Source organism: Microtus oregoni, unplaced genomic scaffold (genome assembly GCF_018167655.1).
Source record: "Microtus oregoni isolate MIOR12 unplaced genomic scaffold, Mior012 000043F_ref0000047, whole genome shotgun sequence".
In the NCBI taxonomy this organism is placed as follows: domain Eukaryota; kingdom Metazoa; phylum Chordata; class Mammalia; order Rodentia; family Cricetidae; genus Microtus; species Microtus oregoni.
The window spans coordinates 11,528,606-11,555,744 of NW_024543210.1; the positions used below are offsets into that span (position 1 = coordinate 11,528,606).

Below are 27,139 nucleotides of genomic sequence, written 5' to 3' on the forward strand. Positions count from 1 at the left end.
TCTTTTTTTATTTCCTACATGGCTCTGAAAACGTTGGCTAGCCTCTCCATGCCTGACCCCATGGTGTAATGGCGCTTTTATGGAACCACTATTCTATCTAGAACTGGCCCTACAAAATGTGCTCTAGGTAAGGCTAAATGATGCGGAACACCCATTCCACAGAGAGTTGGTGACCATTTAATATTTTCCAAAACAATCTTTAAAAAGGAACAAAGACAAAACTCACGCAAGTGCTAAAATAATTTTTTATTTAATGAAAATTGGAAAATGGAATGTAGAACTGTTGAGCAACAGTAATTAGAATTATAGTAGTATAATAATTCTATAACATTGCATCTAACGTGTATTTTAAAAATATAAATGTATTTTGTGGACATGTTCAATAAAACTAGGAAATATAGACAATTGATGATTATCATTTGTTCACTATCTAGACTTTCACTTATGAGCTGATACTTATATTTGATGAGTTTGCAGTATTTCCTCTGACATATCTCCGGAATGATCTCAGTGGGTGGATGTTACGCAGTTGGAATAGAAATGCTATAAAAACGAATCCCCCTATCACTACTGATGTTGCAACAGCAATGAGTATATGTCCTGGAAAAGGCAATGGAACTTCGTCAACATAAATCTGAAAAGAAAAAGGAAAAATGATATATATTCTGGGTGTAGTCATTGAAAACACTGGACAGTGTATGAGCCCCACAATTAACCAGACAATAAAATTCCACCAAGAATCCTGTGGACATTAAACATCCTTTCCACCCACACCCTGTCCAAGCCCTATCCGGGGCACAAATTCTGTCCATGTTTTTATCTTCCTCCATAACTTGGACTGACAAGAGTTGTGTCATTTCCCAGTTATTATCTCATTTCATACTTCATGCATTTACTATACCTGAAGTTCTTCTACTAACTCACAAAAGGTGACCCCGGGAACCACAGACAGCTTGAAGTGAAACAGCTCAGAGCCCTGTGGAACAAACACAGAAGCTCAGTATCAACGTGTGTGTTCCTTTAAACAACAATATCTGTGGGCGCCACTTTCAGAGATGTCATTCACAAGGAGCGCCATGGCTTCTGTCATGAGCATCACATATAAAATGAAGAGGGATTAAAACAGGAACTCAATGACACATTTTCATTTTCAGAAGGAAACTAAAATAGAAAACCTTCAGGCTTTGGTGAACACTTTGAATTGGCCTTCATATCTATGGCTTTAACCTTACCTCTGCACTCTCGCTGTTTCTCACATTGGCCTGGGCTTTATGTATCTCTATGACCCTAACTCTTCTGCTTCCCTTTAGTCAATTGATCTGGCCTATCTCTGAGAAAATAGCAAATTAATGTCCTGTTCAACATTCAGATTCCCTTAGAAATAAGACAATCAGGGAATAAAGACAAAGAAAAGTTTTCTATATACTTTAAAGCTGTTCTTCCCACCATCCTCCAGCTGTAGACTCTGGCACACATGCCTTATTCTAAGCTCTGCATGGTAAAAAGAAAAATGATGTCAACTCACCATTATACTTAGGTTGAGCCCTAAAGGATTATACACTTCAGTCTTAAGCATGGGCTCTAAGTAAGCTTGCATTTTCCTAACATTTAGTGGAGTGTTGTGCTCTGAAATATATAAAATACATTTAGAAAACTTACATTTTTTTATTTTGCATAAAAGTTGTTATATACATTAGGATGCAATGAAAGATTCTATTGTGTGATGTTACTAAGGTAGCTCAGGCTCTTAGTTATTTTTGACATTGTAAATACCTTAAGAGTTGGGTTTTACAAAAGACACTTTAATATAGGCTTAAGCAGAAGGGCTAAGAGGAAAAAGAGACACTCAGAAGAAGGTAAAACATACCCCAGAGCATGGATATGGACGTCTCAAACATACATCAAATACAACACACCCTAGCCTGGATGTGGGGTCAAGGGAGAATTGCCTATTTTTATTTCTAAAAATTATCATATACTTGTGGACTGAAGAGTGGATTGAGTGATTACAAGCATTGTCTGCTCTTGTAGAGGACCTGGGCTTTATTCCCAGCTGTCATATGGCAGCTAACAATCATCTGTAACTCCAGTTCTGGGATCTGATTGCCTCCCCTGGCCTCTGAGGGCAACAGGCATGCGCGTGATGCACAAACACCTAGGCAAAACACTCATATTCATCAAAAAGTAATTTTAAAAATTCTGGTACTGGGTATTGAATCCTAGTGCCTTCTTCACACTAGAGAAACCCTCTAAAGCCAAACTACAACCTCCTTTCTCTTCATGGGGAAGTAGACTAACTAACTGCCTCACACTGCCCCCAATATCCTCCTCAGGGAGAGAGTGTCTGACCACCTTGCTGCAGTTTGAGTTCTTTCTAGACTCTGACTCATGAGAAACCAATCCTGGCATATCATGGTTTTATAGTTTTCATAGTGGAAGGCAAATGATTTTCCCAAAACAGCAGTAGAGTTGCACAATAGGATCCCTTATGGGTTCTGCAGGAGAAGGAAGCAGCTCTTCCCACCTATCTTGTCATTTTTTTAAACAAGTGAACCAGTATAGGTGTTAGAACTCTAGTGGAGCAATGGTGAGAGGAGCTAAGGAAAGTAACTCAAGCTTGTTGTCTCCTAAGCTCCTTCTATTGGGAATGCTCTCACCATGTGAACTTAAAGGGTTTGAGTCGGCTTATAAAATGCTTCCATATTTCAAAGTCAATTCTCCAAACCTAGTAAGACCCACCAGGATACCACAGAAACTGGGAATATTAATCATGGAAAATGGGAGCTTTACTTTCTTTCCTGGACTTCAAGAGGGCATTCAATTTGGTAGGGTAACCTTTCTGAATAAGAAAGGAGAGAGAATGGGTGGTGGGAGCAAGAGGGGAGGTTTTGGGGAGGGATCAGGAAGAAAAGAGGGTATGAGAGGAATCTGTGATCAGACTGGGAAAAAGAAAGAAAAACATTAAATAGAAAAGCAATAAAAAAGTAAATTTGTGAGAGTTAGACTCACTGACTACCAGTTGTCTGCAAACAGAGTGATAGAATGACGACTAATCAAGGTTTCAATTGTCTTCACCAATAGGTCAGTCTATCTTCCTGTCTTATTGTGGGGCAACCCTGGGAATTGAACCTAAGGCTTCAAACATTCTACCACTGAATTCCAGCCCCAGCCCTTATATGTCTGTCTATCTATCTATCTATCTATCTATCTATCTATCTATCTATCTACCATCTATCCATTTATCTATCTATCATCTATCTATCTATCTACCTATCTATCATCTATCCATTTATCTATCTAGTACCTGAAAATATTTACACATAAATAAACACAAAATATGCAAGTGAAAGTTGTATCTTTGAGGTAAAACTGAATTTAAGAATATTTCCTTTTGTATTGTAAAATATATTTGTCTCTTTGGGGCTCTTTTACCATAAAATCCGCACTCTCTTTCTTTTCTTTCTTCCTTCTTTTTGGGACAATGTCACATAACCCAGGCTGGTCCCATCTCGCTATAGAAGTAAAACTGACCTTAAACTCTTTCCTCTACATAGCAGGTACTGGGATTACCACTGTATACTACCACATTCAATTAAATAAATCTTCACAAAACTTCCTTAGATAATTAAATACGTATGTTTAGAATATCCAGCAACACCTAGAATATTTAGTTAGCTGCTCTCATAGTAAATAGTAAAGAAACTCAACTGGAACACAGCACAAACTTAATTTTTGCTACTAATCTACAACAAGACTCTCAGATATGTTTCCATGCTATAGTATGTGTTAAAGATTTATTTATAATTATGTTTGCATGTGGGTATATACAGGCCCCTGCAGAAACACAGTCATAGGGATCCCTGAAGCTCAAGTTACAGTTATATGAACTAGTTGACATGGGTCCTCTGAGAGAGCAGTATACTCTTTTAACCACTGAGCTCCTGAAGTTCAAATCTAAAAACTACTGGCAGTATACCATTGAATCCCAGGTTACTGGAAGTGATGAGAACATAAGAGGACATGACAGAGGTAAACGTGAACAAGCCAATGATTCAAATCCTCTTCTGAAATACTCCAGTTTATTTCAGTGAACAAGCTTTGTAATGCACTCATTAAGCAAAACAGCAATAATAGAATGGCTTGTAGATACAGACAGAAGACAGAACACATACTTATTTGCCAGTTTTGCCTCTTATTCAGTTCAGTTATGGTAACCAAATATGGAGGTCCCGCGAGGAATTTTTTTTCTTCATCATTAATTTCCAAAACAACTGGTAACTGTGTGACTGGAAACTTGAAACGGCGAACCTAAAATGCAAATTCTATGAATGCATGTAAGTGTGGAAAGTTCAATACTATCATTCCTGGTCAAGAAATGAATGACATTTTCACAGAACCTTGGCTATTCCAAGTGGAGTGCTTCTTAGGGGCTTTGCCTTTGAGACATGAAAACAGTTTACCGCAACAAAATTCATACAAATTCCACAGAAGCAAACATGGTAATGAGATTCAGAAGATTTAGAAACAATGTTTAAGGTTAGTAAGTGATATATATTCTTGATTTGTTTTGTTTTTTGCATTCCTCTTGCCGGTCCACTTTTCCCCAGATAGACCTCCCTTCTGTCTTTATGTCAGATAAATTCTCTTGACTGTGCACCCAGTTAAGATATCTTCCTCCTCTGGTGAGGTCCATTTTCTACTTTCTACTCTCCCAATTAAGTGTAGAGTCTTTGTATGGGGAAAAACATAGCACTTCTCTTGTGATCATGACTTATCTCACTTAATATAACAATCTCCAGTACTATCCATCTTCCTGCAATGCCATGATTCAATGCTTCTTTGTGGTGAAAAGTCCACTTGCACTGCATATTGTTTGTCCATGTGTCGATGACATTCAGAATGGATTCCCTTCTTAGTTATTGAGAGCACTGCAGTAATAAGCATGTATGTGCATGCATCTCTGGTTGTATAGTGACTGAGTTCTTTGGGTGTATATCCACGAGTGGTACAGCTGGGCCACATGGCAGTCTTAAAAACATTAAGTTAAACTAACTTATTAGTATTTTATTCTTCTTATTAATTTTGTGTGTTTGCATGTGTGTCTATGTGTCCACACGCTCCTGTGTCACAGAGTGCACATGAAGGTCAGAGGACCACTTGGAGAAGAAAATTCTTTCCTTCTACCATATGGATCCCAGAGACTGAACGAGAATGTCTAACCTGGTGACAAATGCAACAGATCTCCCTCCTATGAGCCATCTCCTCAGTACTGGCTTTACTATAAATTGAGATCAGGCATTGTAATCTTTCCATCACTACTTTGCTTAAGATGCCTTTGTCTATTCAAGAGTGTTTGACCTTCCCTGTGGATTTGGGGATTGCTTTCCTGCTCATGTAAAGAATGGCACTGGAATTCTGATGGGGATTGCATTGAATGTGTAGATTGCTTTGGGTGAGACAGCCATTTCACAGCATTGCTTGCATTGGTTCATGAGCATGGGAGGCTCTTCCATCCTCTAGTGCCTTCTTCAGTACCGTTCTTCATTGTCTTAAAAAATTTTAATTAAGAGGTTTAGGTTTTGTTCCTTCCTTCTTCCCTCCCTCCAACACTTTCTATCATCAGATACTATAAATAGGATGTTTTTATTTCTCAGAATGTTTGTTTTTGGTTATTTTACTCTTTTGGCTTTTGGGGGGAACCTATCACAGAACTACCAAATAAAGCATACACAGAGTCTTATTGTTTTGTATAAATGTGGCGCATTTCCACAATGGAGTACTACTCAGTTTCAAAACAAAACAAAAGAACAACAAAAAAAAACCCAATGACCTCATGAAATTTGCAGGCAAATCGATGGAACTAGAAAGTCATTCTGAGTGAGAAAATCCAGACCCGGAAAAACAAGCATGGTATGTACTCACTCATAAGTGGATATTAGGAGTGAAATATAGGATAACTGACCTACAATCCATAGCCTCAGAGAGTCTAGATAACAAGCAGGTACTAAAGAGGGACAAATGGATTTCCCTAGTAAGGGAAAATAGAAGAGATCTCCAGGGTAAACTAGAGCAGGGTTGAGGGGACAGGAGGATGGGAACTTAGTTGAGTGGGCTGGGTGTGGGAGTTGTTTGGCATTGGGACAGAGAAGGAGAGTAAAGAAAGAGATGTCTTGATGCAGGGGACATTTCAGGGTTAGGGAGAAGCCTGGTGCCAGGTAAACTCCAAGGAATCTACAAGGATGATCCAAGATAAGACTCCTAACAATAGTGGATAGGGTGCCTGAACTGGCCATCTAATGTAATCAGACTGGTAAGCCCCTAATTGTCATCAGAGAGCCTTTATCTGGTAACTAATGGAAGCAGATGTAGAGATCCATGATATGGGTTTCCCCTCTGTATGTTGTGAATACCACTGGTTAACAAAGAATCTGTTTCAGTCTATTGCAGCACAGAATAGGGCAAGGCAGGAATTCCAAGCATATAGAGAAGGAAGGAGTAGGTGAAGTCACAGAGATGCCATGTTACCACTAAGGGAGAACGCCTCCTGTGGGAGCTCTCTGGGACCTTGCTGCTATGCCTGACCTTGTGGTGATGCACAGAATAATAGAAATGATTAATTTAAGGTGTAAGAGCTAGCTAGAAATAAGCTTAAGCTATTGGCCAAACAGTATTGTAATTAGTATAGTTTCGGTGTGACTATTTTGGGTCTGGGTGGCCAAGAAACAAACAAGCGGCCACCATCAACAGAATGGCACCCACCATCTGGAGCATGAATCCACATAAGACGTAAAAATGATTTTTAAAAAAAAAGAGAGAGAGAGGATTTCTAGATGCACAAAAATGGGAGCCAAGCACAGCTTCTTGGTAGCTATAATTTTTTTTTCCAAGAAGTGCTATGTTTGCTGGCAGCAAGCAGGGGTACCATGGCTCCTTTAAGAGAGGTATTTCTAATTCAGTATTAGTGGCAAAAAAAAAAACCTGTGTGGTTCAAAATGGCAGATTCCTGGTTTGTGCTAGTTGAATGAACAGCCCTGACTTTTTCAGGAGGCTGAGCACTTAAATGGGATTAGTTAGCCGAGTGCTACAACTTGCTTAATGGCAACATAGACCCACTGTGTGCCTGGAAATGGGGCTGTGAGCATGGCTCACAGTGCTGGTCCTGAACAGACCTCTGCCATGTTGTACTGGGTGAATTCAAAAGGCAAAGCAGCCTTAATCCTAGGCACACCGCTTCACATTTCTTTTATTGATTTTTATTTAGCTCTACAGTTTTCTCTGATCCCCACCCTATCTGTCCCCTCCCCTTCAATCCTCTCCCAAGGTCCTGATGCTCCCAATTTACTCAGGGGATCTTGTTTTTTTCTACTAACCATGTAGATAAGATCTTACATGTATGTCTCTCTTAGGGTGCTCATTGTTGTCTAGGCTCTCTGGGATTATGATTTTTGGGCTGGTTTTCTTTGCTTTATGCTTAAAAGCCACTTGTGAGTGAGTATATGTGATAATTGTCTTTCTGCGTCTGGATTACCTCACTCAAAATGATGTCTAGCTCCATCCATTTGCCTGCAAAATTCAAGATATAGTTAGTAGTAGTTACTACTACTAACTGTGTAGTACTCCATTGTATAAATGTACATTTTCCTTATCCATGCTTCACATTTTAAGAAGTTCTTGCCATCAGAAAAGGATTACAGATACAAAATAAGACAGATTCAGACATAAAAGATCCCTAAACGAGACACAAAAATATACATAGGCTTGGGAGAGAGAAGAAAAAGAGTATATACAGCAATAAAAGTAAATAGTTTTTAATAATAAAAGACGTAAAGAGACAGAGTATAGACAGTCATAGATTAAAGAAGATAATAAAATGAATATTTTACTTATAGAAAAAGTAAATAGAATAAGAAAAATAAGCCATATAAAGAGGGAATATTACATAGAGTCCAGATTATGTATATTATCATGTTTTCTATGAATCTTTTGACTATAGAGATATATTTGATTCTGGGGGCTGCTAAGCTAAACCAACATATGTATTTTAAAAGTATCTTGACTTCAAAATTTGGGTCTAAGGATATGTTGCTTTCGAAAAGAGGTTCTGCTTTTGTTTCCACAGAAGATGAGATCTTGTGGATTCCTTCCAGACTAATATGGTTCAATGGGACAAGACCCCCTAAAAGGTCTCCATGAACATCTAAAATTACTTCACCCAACAAAAAACAGGAAGCCATTTGGAGAGAATTGTGCCCAAATTCTCAAGTATTGTTTATAAATGTTTGTTTACATTTAAAGTGGGATATGCTATAGAGATGAATACTTTGCATTGGTATGGATCTTGATCTATTGATATAGATTTAAGGTCAAATTTTTTATATGTATATTTCTTCTCTTGATTAAGGTATTATGTTTGTGCAGCTCATTTAAAAATGTAATGTATAGACGGAGACCTGATCTCGGCGCCAGGAGAGCCAGCATTGGGGAGAGCCATCATTGGGCACAGAGATCTGATCTCGGCACGAGGAGAGCCATCACTGGGGGGAGCCATCACTGGGAAGGTACATCAGTAGGCAAGGAGACCTGATCCTGTAAAAGAAGATCCATAGGGGAGCATTTGGAGGAAGAGATGGTCAGGCGCCAATGCAAGAATTCACACAACAATCAAAAAAGCAACATGAAACCACCAGAAACCAGCGACCTCACAACAGGAGGACATGAACACCTTAATCAAGAAGAAGTAGAAAAAATTGACTTCATGAAAGTGATTGACGCTCTTAAACAGCATGTAAAGAACGCCCTTATTGAAATGGATGAGAAATATAACAGAAAGTTTAAAGAATTGAATAAATCACTGAATGATACCCTAGAAAACCAAGGAAAAACAATCAAACAGATAATGGAAACAGTTCAAGACTTTAAAACTGAAATGGAGGTAAAGAAGAAAACACAAACAGAGGGACGGCTGGACATGGAAAATTTAAGTAAACAAACAGAGTCTACAGAAACAAGCATAACCAGCAGAATACAAGAGATTGAAGAATCTCAGATTCTGAAGATACCATAGAGAAAATAAACACACTGATCAAAGAAAACAGCAAGTTCAACAAGCTCTCATCACAAAACATTCAGGAAATCTGGGACACAATAAAAAGACCAAACCTAAGAATAATAGGGTAGAGGAAGAAGAAGAAGTGCAGCTCAACGGTCCAGAAAATATATTTAATAAAATTATAGAAGAAAATTTTCCCAACCAAAAGAAAGATATTTCTTTGAAGGTTCAAGAAGCATACAGAACAGCAAATAGACTGGACCAAAAAGAAAGAAAGAAAGAAAGAAAGAAAGAAAGAAAGAAAGAAAGAATATTCAGAGCCGCAAAGGAAAAAGGCCAAGTTACTTATAAAGGTAAACCTATCAGACTTACACGTGACTTCACCATGGGAACCATGAAAGCCAGAAGGTCCTGGATAGATGTACTGCAGAAAATAAGAGATCATGGATGCAAGCCCAGACTACCGTACCAAGCCACGTTTTCGTTCACTATAAATGGAGAAAACAAAATCTTCCAGGATAAAAACAAATTTAAACAATACGCAGCCACAAATCCAGACTTACACAAAGTAATAGAAGGAAAATCACAAACCAAGGAGTCCAACAATGACCACAATAACTAAGACATCGAGAGACCCTTCACCAACACAAATCAAAGAAGGAAAACACACAAACTCTATGACTAAAAACATGACCGGAGTGAACAACCACTGGTCATTAATATCACTTAATGTGAATGGACTCAACTCACCTATAAAAAGGCACAGGCAAAGAGACTGGATAAGAAAACAGGATCCAACATTCTGCTGATTACAAGAAACACACCTCAACCACAAAGACAGACACCTACTCAGAGTAAAGGGCTGGGAAAAGGCTTATCAAGCAAATGGACCTAAGAAACAAGCAGGTGTGGCCATACTAATCTCTAACAAAGTTGACTTCAAACTTAAATCAATCAGAAGAGATGGAGAGGGGCATAACAGGAATAGTTCAGCAGAATGAAGTCTCAATCCTGAATATCTATGCCCCTAATATGAAAGCACCCACATACATAAAAGAAACATTGCTAAAACTCAAGGCAGCCATGAAACCACACACGCTAATAGTAGGAGACTTCAACACTCCTCTCTCACCAATGGACAGGTCAATCAGACAGAAACCTAACAGAAATAAGAGAACTAATGGAGGTAATGACGCAAATGGACTTAACAGACATCTATAGAACATTCCACCCTAATAGGAGAGAATATACCTTCTTCTCTGCAGCTCATGGAACCTTCTCGAAAATCGACCACATAGTCGGTAACAAAGCAAACATCCACAGTTACAAAAAAATATTAGTAACCACCTATGTCTTATCAGATCACCGTGGATTGAAGTTAGAATTCAACAACAATGCTACCCCCAGAAAGCATACAAATTCATGGAAACTGAACAGTCAACTACTGAACCATACCTAGATTAAGGAAGAAATAAAGAAAGAAATTAAAGTCTTCCTTGAATTCAATGAAAATAAAGAAACAACATACTCAAACTTATGGGACACTATGAAAGCAGTCCTGAGAGGAAAGTTCATAGCACTAAGTGCCCAGTTAAAGAAAACAGAGAAAGCTCACATTGGAGACTTAACAGCCCACCTGAAAGCTCTAGAAAAAAAAGAAGCAGACTCACCTAGGAGGAGTAGAAGACTGGAAATAATCAAACTGAGGGCTGAAATCAACAAAGTAGAAACACAGAAAACAATCCAAAGAATCAATGAAACAAAAAGCTGGTTCCTGGAGAAAATCAACAAGATTGACAAACCCCTATCCAAACTAATCAAATGGCAGAGAGAGAATTTGCAAATAAATAAGATCAGAAATGAAAAGGGGGACATAACCACAGACACAGAGGAAATCCAGAGAATCATTAGATCTTAATACAAAAGCCTGTATGCCACAAAACTGGAAAATGTAAAAGAAATGGACACTTTTTTAGATAAATACCATATACCAAAGTTAAACCAGAACCGGGTGAACAATCTAAATAGACCTGTTGGTCGCGAAGAATTAGAAGCTATTATCAAAAACCTCCCTACCAAAAAAAAAAAAAGCCCAGGAACAGATGGTTTCAATGCAGAATTCTACCAGAACTTCCAAGAAGAGCTTATAACTATACTCCTTAATGTATTTCACATATAGAAACAGAAGAGGCATTGCCAAATTCCTTTTATGAAGCTACAGTTACTCTGATACCAAAACCACACAAAGACTCAACCAAGAAAGAGAATTACAGGCCAATCTCACTCTTTAACATCGATGCAAAAATCCTCAACAAAATACTGGCAAACCGGATCCAAGAACACATTAGAAAAATTATCCATTATGATCAAGTAGGCTTCTTCCCAGAGATGTAGGGCTGGTTCAACATACAAAAATCTATCAATGTAATCCATCATGTAAATAAACTGAAAGAAAAAAAACATATGATCATTTCATTAGATGCTGAAAAAGCTTTTGAAAAAATTCAACATCCCTTTATGATAAAAGTATTGGAGAGATTAGGGATACAAGGGTCATACCTAAATATATTAAAAGCTATTTACAGCAAACCGACAGCTAACATCAAATTAAACGGAGAGAAACTCAAAGCCATCCCACTAAAATCAGGAACACAGCAAGGCTGTCCACTCTCGCCATACCTCTTCAATATAGTGCTTCAAGTTCTAGCAATAGCAATAAGACAACATAAGGGGATCAAGGGGATTCGAATTGGAAAGGAAGAAGTGAAACTTTCGTTATTTGCAGATGATATGATAGTGTACATAAGCGACCCCAAAAACTCCACCAAAGAACTTTTACAGCTGATAAACACCTTTAGTAATGTGGCAGGACACAAGATCAACTCCAAAAAATCAGTCGCCCTCTTATACACAAAGGATAGGGAAGCAGAGAGGGAAATCAGAGAAGCTTCACCTTTCACGATAGCCACAAAGAGCATAAAATATCTTGGGGTAACTCTAACCAAGGAAGTGAAAGATCTATTTGACAAGAACTTTAAGGAATTGAAGAAAGAAACTGAGGAGTATACCAGAAAATGGAAGGATCTCCCTTGCTCTTGGATTGGGAGGATCAACATAGTAAAAATGGCAATACTACCAAAGGCAATTTATAGATTCAATGCAATCCCCGTCAAGGTCCCATCAAAATTCTTCACAGATCTTGAGAGGACAATAATCAACTTTATATGGAAAAACAAAAAACCCAGGATAGCCAAAACAATCCTATACAATAATGGATCTTCTGGAGGCATTACCATCCCTGACTTCAAATTCTACTACAGAGCTACAGTATTGGAAACAGCTTGGTATTGGTATAAAAATAGAGAAGTCGACCAATGGAATCGTATAGAAGACCCAGACTTTAACCCACATACCTATGATCACCTCATTTTCGATAAAGGAGCTAAAAGTATACAATGGAAGAAGGAAAGCATCTTCAACAAATGGTGCTGGCACAATTGGATGTCAACCTGTCGAAGAACGAAAATAGACCCATATCTATCACCATGACCAAAACTCAAATCCAAATGAATCAAAGACCTCAATATCAGTGCGAACACACTGAACCTGATCGAAGAGAAATTGGGAGGTATCCTACAACAGATGAGCAGAGGAGATCGCTTCCTAGGTACAACCCCAGTAGCACAGACATTAAGGGCAACATTGAATAAATGGGACCTACTGAAGCTGAGAAGCTTCTGTAAAGCAAAGGACACTGTCACTAAGACAAAAAGGCAACCCACTGACTGGGAGAAGACCTTCACCAACCCTGCAACAGACAAAGGTCTGATCTCCAATATATATAAAGAACTCAAGAAACTAGACTTTAAAATGCTAATTAACCCAATTAAAAAATGGGGCACTGATCTGAGCAGAGAATTCTCAACAGAAGAAGTTCAAATGGCCAAAAGACACTTAAGGTCATGCCCAATCTCCTTAGCGTTCAGGGAAATGTAAATCAAAACAACTTTGAGATATCATCTTACACCTGTCAGATTGGCTAAAATCAAAAACACCAATGATAGCCTCTGTTGGAGAGGCTGTGGAGGAAGGGGAACCCTCATCCATTGCTTGTGGGAATGCAATCTTGTGCAACCACTTTGCAAAGCAGTGTTTCGGTTTCTCAGGAAATTCAGGATCAACCTACCCCTGAACCCAGCAATACCACTCTTGGGAATATACCCAAGAGATGACCGATCATATGACAAGGGCATTTGTTCAACTATGTTCATAGCAGCATTATTTGTAATAGCCAGATCCTGGAAACAACCTAGATGTCCTTCAATGGAAGAATGGATGAAGAAAGTGTGGAATATATACACATTAGAGTACTACTCAGCGGTAAAAAACAATGACTTCTCAAATTTTGCATGCAAGTGGATGGAAATAGAAAATAGTATCCTGAGTGAGGTAACCCAGACCCAAAAAGATGAACAAGGGATATACTCACTCATAATTTGGTTCTAGCCATAAATAAAGGTCAGTGAGTCTATAAATTGTTATCCTAAAGAAGCTAGATAAGAAGGTGAACCCAAAGAAAAACATATAGCTATCCTCCTGGGTATGGGAAGTAGACAAGATTGCCAGGCAAAAATCGGGATCTTAAGGGTGGGGTGGGAGGGGGGTAAGGGGAGATGGGGAGAGAAAAGTGAGAAGGGTAGGATGGGGAGAACTTGGGGCAACGGGATTATTGGGATAAAGGAAGGTTGGATAGGGGAGCAGGGAAGCACATATCTTAATTAAGGGAGTCATCTTAGGGTTGGCAAGAGACTTGGACCTAGAGGGGCTTCCAGGTGCCCAAGCCGAGGTCCCCAGTTAATTCCTGGGGGCAGATGAGGATAGGGAACCTGAAATGATCCTATCCTATAGCCATACTGATGAATATTTTGCATATCACCATAGAACCTTCATCTGGCGATGGATGGAGATAGAGACAGAGACCCACACTGGAGCACTGGACTGAGTTCCCAAAGCCCCAATGAGGAACAGAAGGAGGAAGAACATGAGCAAAGAAGTCAGGACCACAAGGGGTGCACCCACCCATGGAGACAGTGGGGCTGATCTATTGGAGCTCACCAAGGCCAGCTGGACTGTGACTGAAAAAGCAGGGGATAAAACCGGACTCTCTGAATATGGCGGACAATGAGGTCTGCTGAGAAGCCAAGGACAATGGCACTGGGTTTTGATCCTACTTCATGTTCTGGCTTTGTGGGAGCCTAGCCAGTTTGGATGTTCTCCTTCCTAGACCAGGATTTAGGGGGGAGGACTTTGGACTTTCCCCAGGGCAGGGAACCCTGACTGCTCTTTAGACTGGAGAGGGAGGGGGAGAGGAGTGGGGGGAGGGGGAGAGGAGTGGGAGGCCGGGAGGAGGCGGAAATTTTTTTTCTCAATAAAATGAAAAATAAAAAAAAAAGAAAAATAATCAGTGAGCTCACTGGATCCATGTATCTCTAATGCCTGAACACCGGGATTGCAGAGACATGTGGCCATGCCCAGCAATTGCATGAAGGCGGGTGTTAAAACTCATGTCCTTTTCCTTTTAGAGTGAGTGCTTTTATCCACAGAACCATCTCTCAGGCCCCAGAACTTATTTGCTTAACTAACCAATTATACTGCCTTTTTTGCATATTTGCTCATGTGTGGTGTTTGTTCATGTAGGTGTGCATATTGTATGCATTCAAGGGTATGAAGGAGCATATGTCCTTTGTGTGTCTTCCTTGATCACTTACTACTTTATTTGCTTAGGTGGGGTCTCTTGCTGACCCCAGAGTTTACCACTTTGGCTCATCTAGCTAGCTGTCTAGCCTGGAGATCACCTACTTCAGTCTGTCAAGTACTAGCATCACAGGTGAGTCAACAAATGCATTCAGTTTTCTATAGGTGCTGAGGATCTTAACTGTTGTTTCCAAGCGTGGGTAGGAAGCACTCTGTCCTCTTGAGTTAGCACCGCAGATCTCTTATATTGTCATTATTTGTGACTACTGCCGGACTGAACTCTGGATTACAAAGACTTTAAACTTTATGCTCAAGAACATGGACATACTAGCTGTAAAACTTTGTAATGAACCAGATTTCACCATTATATGGTATTGTGCTTCATTAGTTATACATCGTTGTCACATAGACATGTGTGTCTACATATGTATTTTTATATGCATTGCATGCAATGGAGAAGTCAGGGCAGGTATTTGTTTTACTCAGGATTAAGTCTACTTAATTCCTGTAGGTACAAAAGTCCAATACTTTTAGCTATGTCATATTTAGTTCTAAGTCATAATAGGCATTATTTCCACTTGTGAGATTTAATTATTATTATTTTAAGGATATGTTTTAATGTATACAGGTTTTTGCCTGCATGTCTGTCTCTAAATTGAATCCATACAGTGCCTGTGGAAGCCAGAAGAAGGCAACAGATCTTCAAGAACTAGAGTTATAGAAGTTTGTGAGCTGCCTTGGGTTCTGGAAATTGAACCTGGGTCCTCAGCCAAAGCATCAAGTACTCTTACCCACTCAGCTCTGCCTCTAACCCCCATGTCTGTGTTTTCATGTCTAACTAAAAGGCACCTTTCCAATCATGGGAATAGGAAACACGTCATCATCAGGTAATTACAAATTATCGTACCTGGGCTGGAGAGAGGGCTCAGTGATTAAGAGCATTGCCTGCTCTTCCAAAGGTCCTGAATTCAATTCCCAGCAACCACATGGTGGCTCACAACCATCTATAATGAGGTCTGGTGCCCTCTTCTGGCCAGCAGGCATACACACAGACAGAATATTGTATACATAATAAATAAATAAATAAATAAACAAATAAATATTTTTAAAAAATTTATCTTACCTTTTCTTTGCAATCTGAAACATCAAGAAAATCGGAAAGCTTATGTTCCTCTGAGCAGTTGCACATTTCCCGATTGGTAGCGTTAGCACACTGTTTGTATTTACCAGTTTCCTGTAGGCAGAAGTAACAAAGGGTGACCTGTTTTCATCATTTGTAGTTTTTCCAAATTAAGTGCTTAGGAAATATTTACAATCTGAATAATAAAATTTCAAGAAAAGAAGAAAATTCGCTAATGATACAATAAGAGGCTGTGAGTGTGGAGATCTGTACACAGTGCTTGCCCAGGAGGGATTATCAAAGTAGTAATGCAACAATATTTCTGCATTGTAACCTAACAAAAATTCTTTCAGTTTACTCATCGACATCCTGCTCAGAAACACTGCACAAAAGACACAACGTCCTTTCTGTGACGTCATTTCATAGCAGTTCCTCTGACTAGACTGAAAGCCCATGAAGCACCAGGTATCATGCATGTATGGGCAGTCACTTAGAGAATGCTGACAGTGTCTGATAACACTGCGTGCTGATGTGGACAATGGTCACATCCCCAAAACTTGCATTACAAACCTTCTTCATGGGTAGCTGTGCTGACACATGTCAGTACACTCAGCACTTCGACTCGGCACTTTGATCAGAAGTACCAAGTCAGCCTGTGCTACATTGCAAGTTTGAGCCAGCCTGGACTATAAAGCAAGACCTTGTTCGACAACACAAAACAAAATAAACCAAGGGTCAGATTTCACTCTTAATTACTTGGTATGAATTATACATATTTCCAACTTAGCACCCAGGGAAATCGTGTGGAGGGGAACTCCAGGAAAGTAAGAATATACATGCAATGATTATAGTGATAAAACAGGTTTTATCTTTGGGAGAAAATGGAGTTGGAAAACTCAGTGTCTTAGTGATTCACTGTTGGAGCAGAATTTCTTGCCCTTAAATCCAAGATTCTGCAAGAGGTGTGTTAACCTCTGGATATTCTGTGTGTATCCATGCATGCATGCAATGTATATTATTAGTTTGTTCAACTCTTGTTTTTTTTTTTTTTCAAACAGTGTCTATCTCTGAAACAAAAAGAAGCCTCAGACTGGCATTATCACTCAGGCTGACGTCAACCTCCTGACATTTCTGACTTTGGCTCTTGAACTGCAGAAATTACGTGTGTGTGTGTGTGTGTGTGTGTGTGTGTGTGTGTGTGTGTGCACGCGCACATGTGTATGTGTGTATGTGTGTGTACCATCATGATATATTTGTTCAACAATTTCTGAACACTCCTTTGTCTGATATTCATTGGACTACTGGGGATATCATAAAAATAAGTCAAAAACAAACACAACCCTTGGCTGGCATGTCCAAGACTTTGCCTTGACCATCAATAACAGGAAAATAAAGCAAATCAAAAAGAAATAAGTCTTGTTTTATGGGCTTACTTCCTTGTGGTGTCAGAGAGACACAAAAATAAAACAAAGGAGTAAAATGTCTAGAATAGTAATACACGATATGGAGAAAACAGGAAGAAATAGAAAATCAGGGATGGCGGAGCTGGGGTTATCATTCTACATGGACTGGTCAGGGAAGGCCTCACTTTAAGCAGAGCATTAAAGCCAAAGCCTGACAAAGGGGACTGTGAGGTGAGGTCTGACAGAAGATGAAAGGCTCTTCTGCAGCTGCAAAGGCCTGGGGTGACGTATATCAGAGAAACAGAGAGGAGGCCACCATGGCTAGGACAGAGTAAGCTGGGGACAGTCATGTGGAAGAACGATGCAGAAACAGAGATTATAAGGGGACCAGTGAAGGGGAAGACCCTCAGCCCAGAACCTAATCTGTATTTCTCTTTGGCTTATAGCCAAGAACTTCAACAAATATGAAAAAAATCAAATATATAGGGATTTTGTACAAAGACAATAATCCTTTTTCTGAGTGATCTGTCACACCAGAATATTGAAACAAGAGGACCGGGTGTGCCTAGGGCCAAATTCATGTGGCCTTTGAGTTGAACTACAATAGCATGGCATTCTCACCCTGAAAAATTGAATAATGAACCTCACAAACACCCTTAACCTTTTATTTACAAAAGGAAATTCTCTCACTTGACCAGGCTGGACCTGTCAAGCCCTCGACTTGACACCTCACAGAGATGCATCTGCCTTTGTCCCTAGCATGCTGGAATTGGTGGCCCCTGAGGCATCAGACAAAAAGGAAATACTTAAGGGAGATAAAGCAGCAAGTGCATATGCTATTGAAAAGCTTATTTTTAAAGCCTGATCTGATTTTAAATTTCATTTAGTCTTTGACATGGCGGCAAATAGCATCTTTTAGCAATGTAATTTTTCCGGTCATAATCATAACTATGACACTTAAGGTCCCTTTCTTTGAAAAACAGAGGTGAACAATGCTAAAGTCTAAGGTGTGCAGCATGAATTGACTTCACTAGCCACACTGTGTGCTTTTTGGGTCTGACTCTTGTTGGAATGCTCTTCTGTGGCTTCAGTCAGTGGAGGGCCTAAGGGGGATTTCCTCAGGCTTTGTCTCCCTGCCTTCATTGACAAGAGTCAGGTGTGAAGCCAAAGCCAAGTTTTCCCTTTAGAATGCTGCAAGCCAAGGAATCATCCAGTAATTACTCAGCCGCATTTCTCAAGGTCAGCCCATCAGAGTCAGGGACTCTGTACTGGAGGATGAGGCCACGATGCAAGCATGTTGGAATTATTGCCTTGTGAATAAAGTGACTGTTTCTTGCTGTAGATTTCTCTTTGTAGCTTAGCCCCTTCTGTCACAGATTTGGGACTTATCTCCCACAGTTCAGAACTAGTTGATCAGAGTTTCTGGCCCCGCCAGCCTGGGACGGGGAGCTCAGAGGTTCCTTGGCCCCCTATCCTTCTTGGGCTCTTGGCAGGGCCTCTACTCCCTGCATACCGCCTCTTTCTTCCTAGCCCACCCAGCTTCCATCCAGAACCCTCCCCACTTCGGCCCCACCGCCCTCTTTGGGGACATAACATCACCCAGCCCAGCCTGTCAGGGCACTGGGTCCGAATCCTCGGGGCACCCAAGCAGGCGGGAGTTCCTTTGTTTCTATGGCCTGCCTGCACCAAGCAGGGTAGGTGCTTTGTTTGCGAGCCGCCCAACCAGCATGGAGACCTGATCTCTCGGCACCAGGAGAACCAACGTTGGGGAGAGCCAGCGTTGGGTAGGGAAGGAGACCTGATCCAGTAAAAGAAGATCCATAAGGGAGCATTTGGAAGAATAGATGGGCAGACACCAAGGCAAGAATTCGCCCAACAAGCTGAAAAGCAACATGAAGCCACCAGGAACCAGCGACCTCACAACAGGAGGACATGAACACCTTAATCAAGAAGAAGTAGAAAAGATTGACTTCATGAAAGTGATTGACGCCCTTAAACAGCATGTAAAAAAAAACGCCCTTATAGAAATGGATGAGAAATATAACAGAAAGTTTAAAGAATTGAATAAATCAGTGAATGATACCCTAGAAAACCAAGGAAAAACAATCAAACAGATAATGGAAACAGTTCAAGACTTTAAAACTGAAATGGAGGCAAAGAAGAAAACACAAACAGAGGGAAGGCTGGACATGGAAAATTTAAGTAAACAAACAGAGTCTAGAGAAACAAGCATAACCAACAGGATACAAGAGATTGAAGAATCTCAGATTCTGAAGATACCATAGAGAAAATAAACACACTGATCAAAGAAAACAGCAAGTCCAACAAACGCTCATCACAAAACATTCAGGAAATCTGGGACACAATAAAAAGACCAAACCTAAGAATAATAGGAGTAGAAGAAGGAGAAGAAGTGCAGCTCAACGGTCCAGAAAATATATTTAATAAAATTATAGAAGAAAACTTTCCCAACCTAAAGAAAGATATACCTATGAAGGTTCAAGAAGCATACAGAACACCGAATAGGCTGGATCGAAAAAAAAAAACATCCCCTCGCCATATAATTATCAAAACACAAAGCATACAAAATAAGAAAAAAATATTAAAAGCTGCAAAGGAAAAAGGCCAAATTACTTATAAAGGTAAACCTATCAGACTTTCACCGGACTTCTCCATGGAAACCATGAAAGCCAGAAGGTCCTGGAGAGATGTACTGCAGAAACTGAGAGACCATGGATGCAAGCCCAGATTACTATACCCAGCCAAGCTTTCGTTCACTATAAATGGAGAAAATAAAATTTTCCAGGATAAAAACAAATTTAAACAATACGCAGCCACAAATCCAGACTTACACAAAGTAATAGAAGGAAAATCACAAACCAAGGAGTCCAACAATGACCACAATAACTAAGACATCGAGAGACCCTTCACCAACACAAATCAAAGAAGGAAAACACACAAACTCTATGACTAAAAACATGACCGGAGTGAACAACCACTGGTCATTAATATCACTTAATGTGAATGGACTCAACTCACCTATAAAAAGGCACAGGCAAAGAGACTGGATAAGAAAACAGGATCCAACATTCTGCTGATTACAAGAAACACACCTCAACCACAAAGACAGACACCTACTCAGAGTAAAGGGCTGGGAAAAGGCTTATCAAGCAAATGGACCTAAGAAACAAGCAGGTGTGGCCATACTAATCTCTAACAAAGTTGACTTCAAACTTAAATCAATCAGAAGAGATGGAGAGGGGCATAACAGGAATAGTTCAGCAGAATGAAGTCTCAATCCTGAATATCTATGCCCCTAATATAAAAGCACCCACGTACATAAAAGAAACATTGCTAAAACTCAAGGCAGCCATCAAACCGCACACACTAATAGTAGGAGACTTCAACACTCCTCTCTCACCAATGGACAGGTCAATCAGACAGAAACCTAACAGAAATAAGAGAACTAATGGAGGTAATGACGCAAATGGACTTAACAGACATCTATAGAACATTCCACCCTAATAGGAAAGAATATACCTTCTTCTCTGCAGCTCATGGAACCTTCTCAAAAATCGACCACATAGTCGGTAACAAACCAAACATACACAGTTACAAAAAAATATTAGTAACCACCTGTGTCTTATCAGATCACCAAGGATTAAAGTTAGAATTCAACAACAGTCCTACCCCCCAGAAAGCCTACAAATTCATGGAAACTAAACAGTCAACTACTGAACCATACCTGGATTAAGGAAGAAATAAAGAAAGAAATTAAAGTCTTCCTTGAATTCAATGAAAATAAAGAAACAACATACTTAAACTTATGGGATACTATGAAAGCAGTCCTAAGAGGAAAGTTCATAGCACTAAGTGCCCACTTAATGAAAACAGAGAAAGCTCACATTGGAGACTTAATAACCCACCTGAAAGCTCTAGAAAATAAAGAAGCAGACTCACCTAGGAGGAGTAGAAGACTGGAAATAATCAAACTGAGGGCTGAAATCAACAAAGTAGAAACACAGAAAACAATCCAAAGAATCAATGAAACAAAAAGCTGGTTCCTGGAGAAAATCAATAAGATTGACAAACCCCTATCCAAACTAATCAAAGGGCGGAGAGAGAATTTGCAAATTAATAAGATCAGAAATGAAAAGGTGGACTTAACCACAGACACAGAGGAAATTCACAGAATCATTAGATCTTACTACAAAAGCCTATATGACACAAAACTGGAAAATGTAAAGGAAATGGACACTTTTTTAGATAAATACCAGGACCAGGTGAACAATCTAAATAGACCTGTAGTCGCGAAGAATTAGAAGAGGCTATCAAAAACCTCCCTACCAAAAAAGCCCAGGACCAGATGGTTTCAATGCGGAATTCTACCAGAACTTATAGAAGACCTAATACCTATACTCCTTAATGTATTTCACAATATAGAAACAGAAGAGTGATTGTCAAATTCCTTTTATGAAGCTACAGTTACTCTGATACCAAAACCGCACAAAGACTCAACCAAGAAAGAGAATTATAGACCAATCTCACTCATGAACATCGATGCAAAAATCCTCAATAAAATACTGGCAAACCGAATCCAAGAACACATTTGAAAAATTATCCATTATGATCAAGTAGGCTTCTTCCCAGAAATGCAGGACTGATTCAACATACGAAAATCTATCAATGTAATCCATCATATAAATAACTGAAGGAAAAAAAACCATATGATCATTTCATTAGATTCTGAAAAAGCTTTTGACAAAATTCAATATCCCTTTATGATAAAAGTCTTGGAGAGATTAGGGATACAAGGGTCATACCTAAATATAATAAAAGCTATATACAGCAAGCCGACAGCTAACATCAAATTAAATGGAGAGAAACTCAAAGCTATCCCACTAAACTCAGGAACACGACAAGGCTGTCCACTCTCGCCATACCTCTTCAATATAGTGCTTGAAGTTCTAGCAATAGCAATAAGACAACATAAGGGGATCAAGGGGATTCGAATTGGAAAGGAAGAAGTGAAACTTTCGTTATTTGCAGATGATATGATAGTGTACATAAGTGACCCCAAAAACTCCACCAAAGAACTTTTACAGCTGATAAACACCTTTAGTAATGTGGCAGGATACAAGATCAACTCCAAAAAATCAGTAGCCCTCTTATACACAAAGGATATGGAAGCAGAGAGGGAAATCAGAGAAGCATCACCTTTCACGATAGCCACAAACAGCATAAAATATCTTGGGGTAACTCTAACCAAGGAAGTGAAAGATCTATTTGACAAGAACTTTAAGGCATTGAAGACAGAAACTGAGGAGTATACCAGAAAATGGAAGGATCTCCCTTGCTCTTGGATTGGGAGGATCAACATAGTAAAAATGGCAATTCTACCAAAGGCAATTTATAGATTCAATGCAATCCCCGTCAAGGTCCCATCAAAATTCTTCACAGATCTTGAGAGGACAATAATCAACTTTATATGGAAAAACAAAAAACCCAGGATAGCCAAAACAATCCTATACAATAAAGGATTGTCTGGAGGCATTACCATCCCTGACTTCAAACTCTATTACAGAGCTCCAGTGATGAAAACAGCTTGGTATTGGCATAAAAACAGAGAAGTCGACCAATGGAATCGTATAGAAGACCCGGATTTTAACCCACAAACCTATGAACACCTCATTTTTGATAAAGGAGCCAAAAGTATACAATGGAAGAAAGAGAGCATCTTCAACAAATGGTGCTGGGATAACTGGATGTCAACCTGTAGAAGAATGAAAATAGACCCACATCTTTCACCGTGCACAAAACTCAAGTCCAAATGGATTAAAGACCTCAATATCAGTCAGAAGACATTGAACCCGATAGAAGAGAAAGTGGGAAATACCCTACAGGAGACGGGCACAGGAGATCGCTTCCTATGTGTAATCCCAACAGCACAGACATTAAGGGCAACATTGAATAAATGGGACCTACTAAAACTGAGAAGCTTCTGTAAAGCAAAGGACACTGTCTCCAAGACAAAAAGGCAACCTACTGACTGAGAGAAGATCTTCACCAACCCCGTAACAGACAAAGGTCTGATCTCCAAAATATATAGAGAACTCAGGAAACTAGACTTTAAAATGCTAATTAACCCAATTAAAAAATGGGGCACTGAACTGAACAGAGAATTCTCAGCAGAGGAAGTTCAAATGGCCAAAAGACACTTAAGGTCATGCTCAACCTCCTTAGCGATCAGGGAAATGTAAATCAAAACAACTTTGAGATATCATCTTACACCTGTCAGAATGGCTAAAATAAAAAACTCCAATGATAGCCTTTGCTGGAGAGGCTGTGGAGGAAGGGGTACCCTCATCCATTGCTGGTGGGAATGCAATCTTGTGCAACCACTTTGGAAATCGGTGTTTCGGTTTCTCAGGAAATTCGGGATCAACCTACCCCTGGACCCAGCAATACCACTCCTGGGAATATACCCAAGAGATGCCCTATCATATGACAAGAGCATTTGTTCAACTATGTTCATAGCAGTATTTTTTGTAATAGCCAGAACCTGGTAACAACCTAGATGCCCTTCAATGGAAGAATGGATGAAGAAAGTGTGGAATATATACACATTAGAGTACTACTCAGCGGTAAAAAACAATGACTTCTCGAATTTTGCATGCAAATGGATGGAAATAGAAAATAGTATCCTGAGTGATGTAACCCAGACCCAAAAAGATGAATATGGAATGTACTCACTCCTAATTGGTTTCTAGCCATAAATAAGGGTCACGGAGTCTACAATTGATGATCCTAAAGAAGCTAAGTAAGAAGGTGAACCAAAGGAAAAACATATAGTTGTCCTCTTGGCTATGGGAAGTAGACAAAATTGGGATCTTGGGGGTGGGGTGGGATGGGGGTAAGGGGAGATGGGGAGAGAAAAGGGAGAAGGGGAGAATAGGGGAAACTTGGGGAAAAAGGAGGATTGGGATATAGGAAGGTTGGATAGGGGAGCACGGAAGCACAATTCTTAGTTAAGAGACTTGAACCTAGTGTGGCTCCCAGGTGCCCAAGCCGAGGTCCCCAGTTAGTTCCTTGGGCAGCTGAGGATAGGGAACCTGAAATGACCCTGTCCTATAGCAATACTGACGAATATCTTGCATATGATCATAGAACCTTCATCTGGTGATGGATGGAGATAGAGACGGAGACCCACACTGGAGCACTGGACTGAACTCCCAAGGTCCCAGTGAGGGGCGGAAGGAGAGAGAGCATGAGCAAGGAAGTCGGGACCACGAGGGGTGCACCCACCCACTGAGACAGTGGAGCTGATCTATTGGGAGCTCACCAAGGCCAGCTGGACTGTGACTGAAGAAGCATGGGATGAAACTGGACTCTCTGAACATGGCGAACAATGGGGGCTGATGAGAGACCAAGGACAATGGCACGGGGTTTTGATCCTACTTCATGTTCTGGCTTTGTGGGAGCCTAGCCAGTTTGGATGTTCACCTTCCTGGATATGGACGGAGGGTGAGGACCTGGGACTTACCACAGGGCAGGGACCCCTGACTGCTCTTTGGACTGGAGAGGGAGGGGGAGAGGAGGGGGGGAGGGAGAGAGGGATGGGAGGAGGGGGAGTAGGTTGGGAGGAGGGGGATGGAAGTGGGAGGCTGGGAGGAGGTGGAAACTTGTTTTTTTTCTCCTTTTCTCAATAAAAAAAAAAAGTTAAAAAAAAATTAAAAAAAAAGATTTGTGGGCTTGTGCATGCATGTGCATGTGTGCATGCAAAAAAAAAAAAAAAAAAGAACTAGTTGATCCTTTATTGGGCACAATTTCCCCTAGACAACTGGGGTTTATGGATGACAGTTCCTAACTTTGTGTGAAAATAATCACACAATCAAGAAACCTGCTTCCCACTACCAGGTCTCTGTTCCTTTCTTCAGTGTAAATGCAGAGATCGGCTTTCCTGAGATTATCTTTATTGGCAATGTTTAGGATCCAGGCAAATGTATTCCATTTAAGACATTCCCAGATATCCAAGGGCATAAAATTGTTACATGCCCAAAGCTGCAGAGATAGATAGAAAAAATAAGCATGACCTGGTTTTACCACACAATAGATTTAAAAAAAAAATTGACCTCAAACTAACCTTTTATTAAAAGACTCCTAACTCCCCATGCTCACTTCACCTCAATTCACTGATGATTTTAGTTCAGGAGATTTACTACTTATTTCCTACTCTCAGAGAAAATAATTAACCATCAACCCCCAGCGTTGAGGAGGACGAACCTCCACTGGTGACTCTGATTGGCATCAAACCCTGGATCTGATCATTTAGAGGCTTGGGTCTCCTCTGTGTTCCAACTGCTTAGAGAAAGTGGCGTAAACTTCCAATCTAAAAGGCCCTTAGAATTTGCAACTTTTGGCAAAAGTGCTAATGGACCAAGGGCCATAAAATTTCACTTGTCTGTTTATATAGGCTGACTGGTCACTCTCTATGCCTGGAAGATTTTATGGTCTTTATAGCTAGGTAAGAACAAAAAATGAACAGAAGCTGGAGCAGAAGTATCCCAGAAGTTAGAAGAGATAGGAAAATGAAGAAGGGGGAGGAGGCGATAGCAGAGAATTGGAATTAAGACAGAGAACTAGAGCTGAGAAATTAGAGACAGTTAGGAAAGAAGAATAGAATGGAGGCCAAGGAAGAGAGAACAAACAGACATGTGCGGGAGAATCGCATGTGAGTTAATTCATTTTCTCCCTCATCCCCTCAGTTATATTTTCATTGCCAACTGCAGCACCTTAGCTGGATCTTGAAGGGATCTGAGGGGCTGGTACCCCCAATTTTGAATGTGACTGGCAGATGTTAATCATTCTCAGCAAGAGAAATGCTAATTTTCTGTAGTGCATGCTGGTCTCTTTGCATAGCAGGCACCAGAGGCTCCCCAGATCATTTGCCTTTTCTCTGAGCCCTATGCCTCCCTGTGTTCTGTCATGCTCATTCCTCCTGGAGAAAGGTGGTGCCAAGGCCAAGGAGCCATCCTCTTTTCTAGTACTAACATGGCAGGAGTCTAAATGTGCTCACGTCAGAACAAAGAGTCGCCTTTCCTTTTGGACACCATTCAGTTTACAAGGCTGAAAGACATGAGCTGGGTCTAAGCCCTCCTCTCAGAAAACACAAGGCTCTTCCTCTGCCTGTGGCCTTTAAATCTACATGGGAGCCAAGAATCAAGGAGAGAGTCCGCCTCAGCTTCTTAGCTGCTGTCTTAGTCAGTGTTCTATTGCTGGGAGGAGACACCATGACCCACAGAAGGTGGGCTCCAGATTAGAGGTGTGCGCTCAGTCTCAGTCTGGATTAAAGGGCTGAGTCATCCAGCCCCCGCCAACAAGACCACACTTTCTCCGACAAGGCCGCACCTCCTAATAGTGCCCTCCCGATCAGTTCTGGGGGCAATTACATCAAACCACCACAGCTGGAAAGTAGGGTGAGAGTAGCTGAAGGGCCAAAGCAGCAGAGGCTGAACAGGGGACAGCAGTTGTCCTGGAGGAATAAAAGTGGCTGAAATTTCTCTTTAAATTCCCAGAACTGTGACGATGCGCCATCTAAATAAAGTTTTTCTTCTAAAATTGCAAGTTACCAAATAAGTATGAATGTATTGTGTCTATCTGTGTGTGTGCATGTGTGTGTGTGTGATGTGCATATGTCATGGAATGGGTGGAGTCCAGAACAAACTAGCAGGAATCAGTTCTTTCCTTCTACAATTTCCTGGGGTTCAAACTGAGGTTCAGTCTTGATGGAGCTAAGCCTTCTCATCAGCATAG

At 40.3% G+C, this 27,139-nt stretch overlaps 1 protein-coding gene across 1 annotated transcript in view; it reads right to left on the minus strand.

Annotated features, from left to right (window-relative positions):
- Positions 1-442: 442 nt before the first annotated feature.
- Catsperb (cation channel sperm associated auxiliary subunit beta) overlaps positions 443-27,139 on the minus strand; it is a 228,535-nt gene continuing 201,838 nt past the window's right edge. Inside the window, 5 exon segments of the mRNA XM_041633087.1 lie at positions 443-634; positions 902-976; positions 1,526-1,626; positions 4,173-4,308; positions 15,927-16,037. Coding sequence (XP_041489021.1) covers positions 443-634; positions 902-976; positions 1,526-1,626; positions 4,173-4,308; positions 15,927-16,037 — 615 coding nt within the window.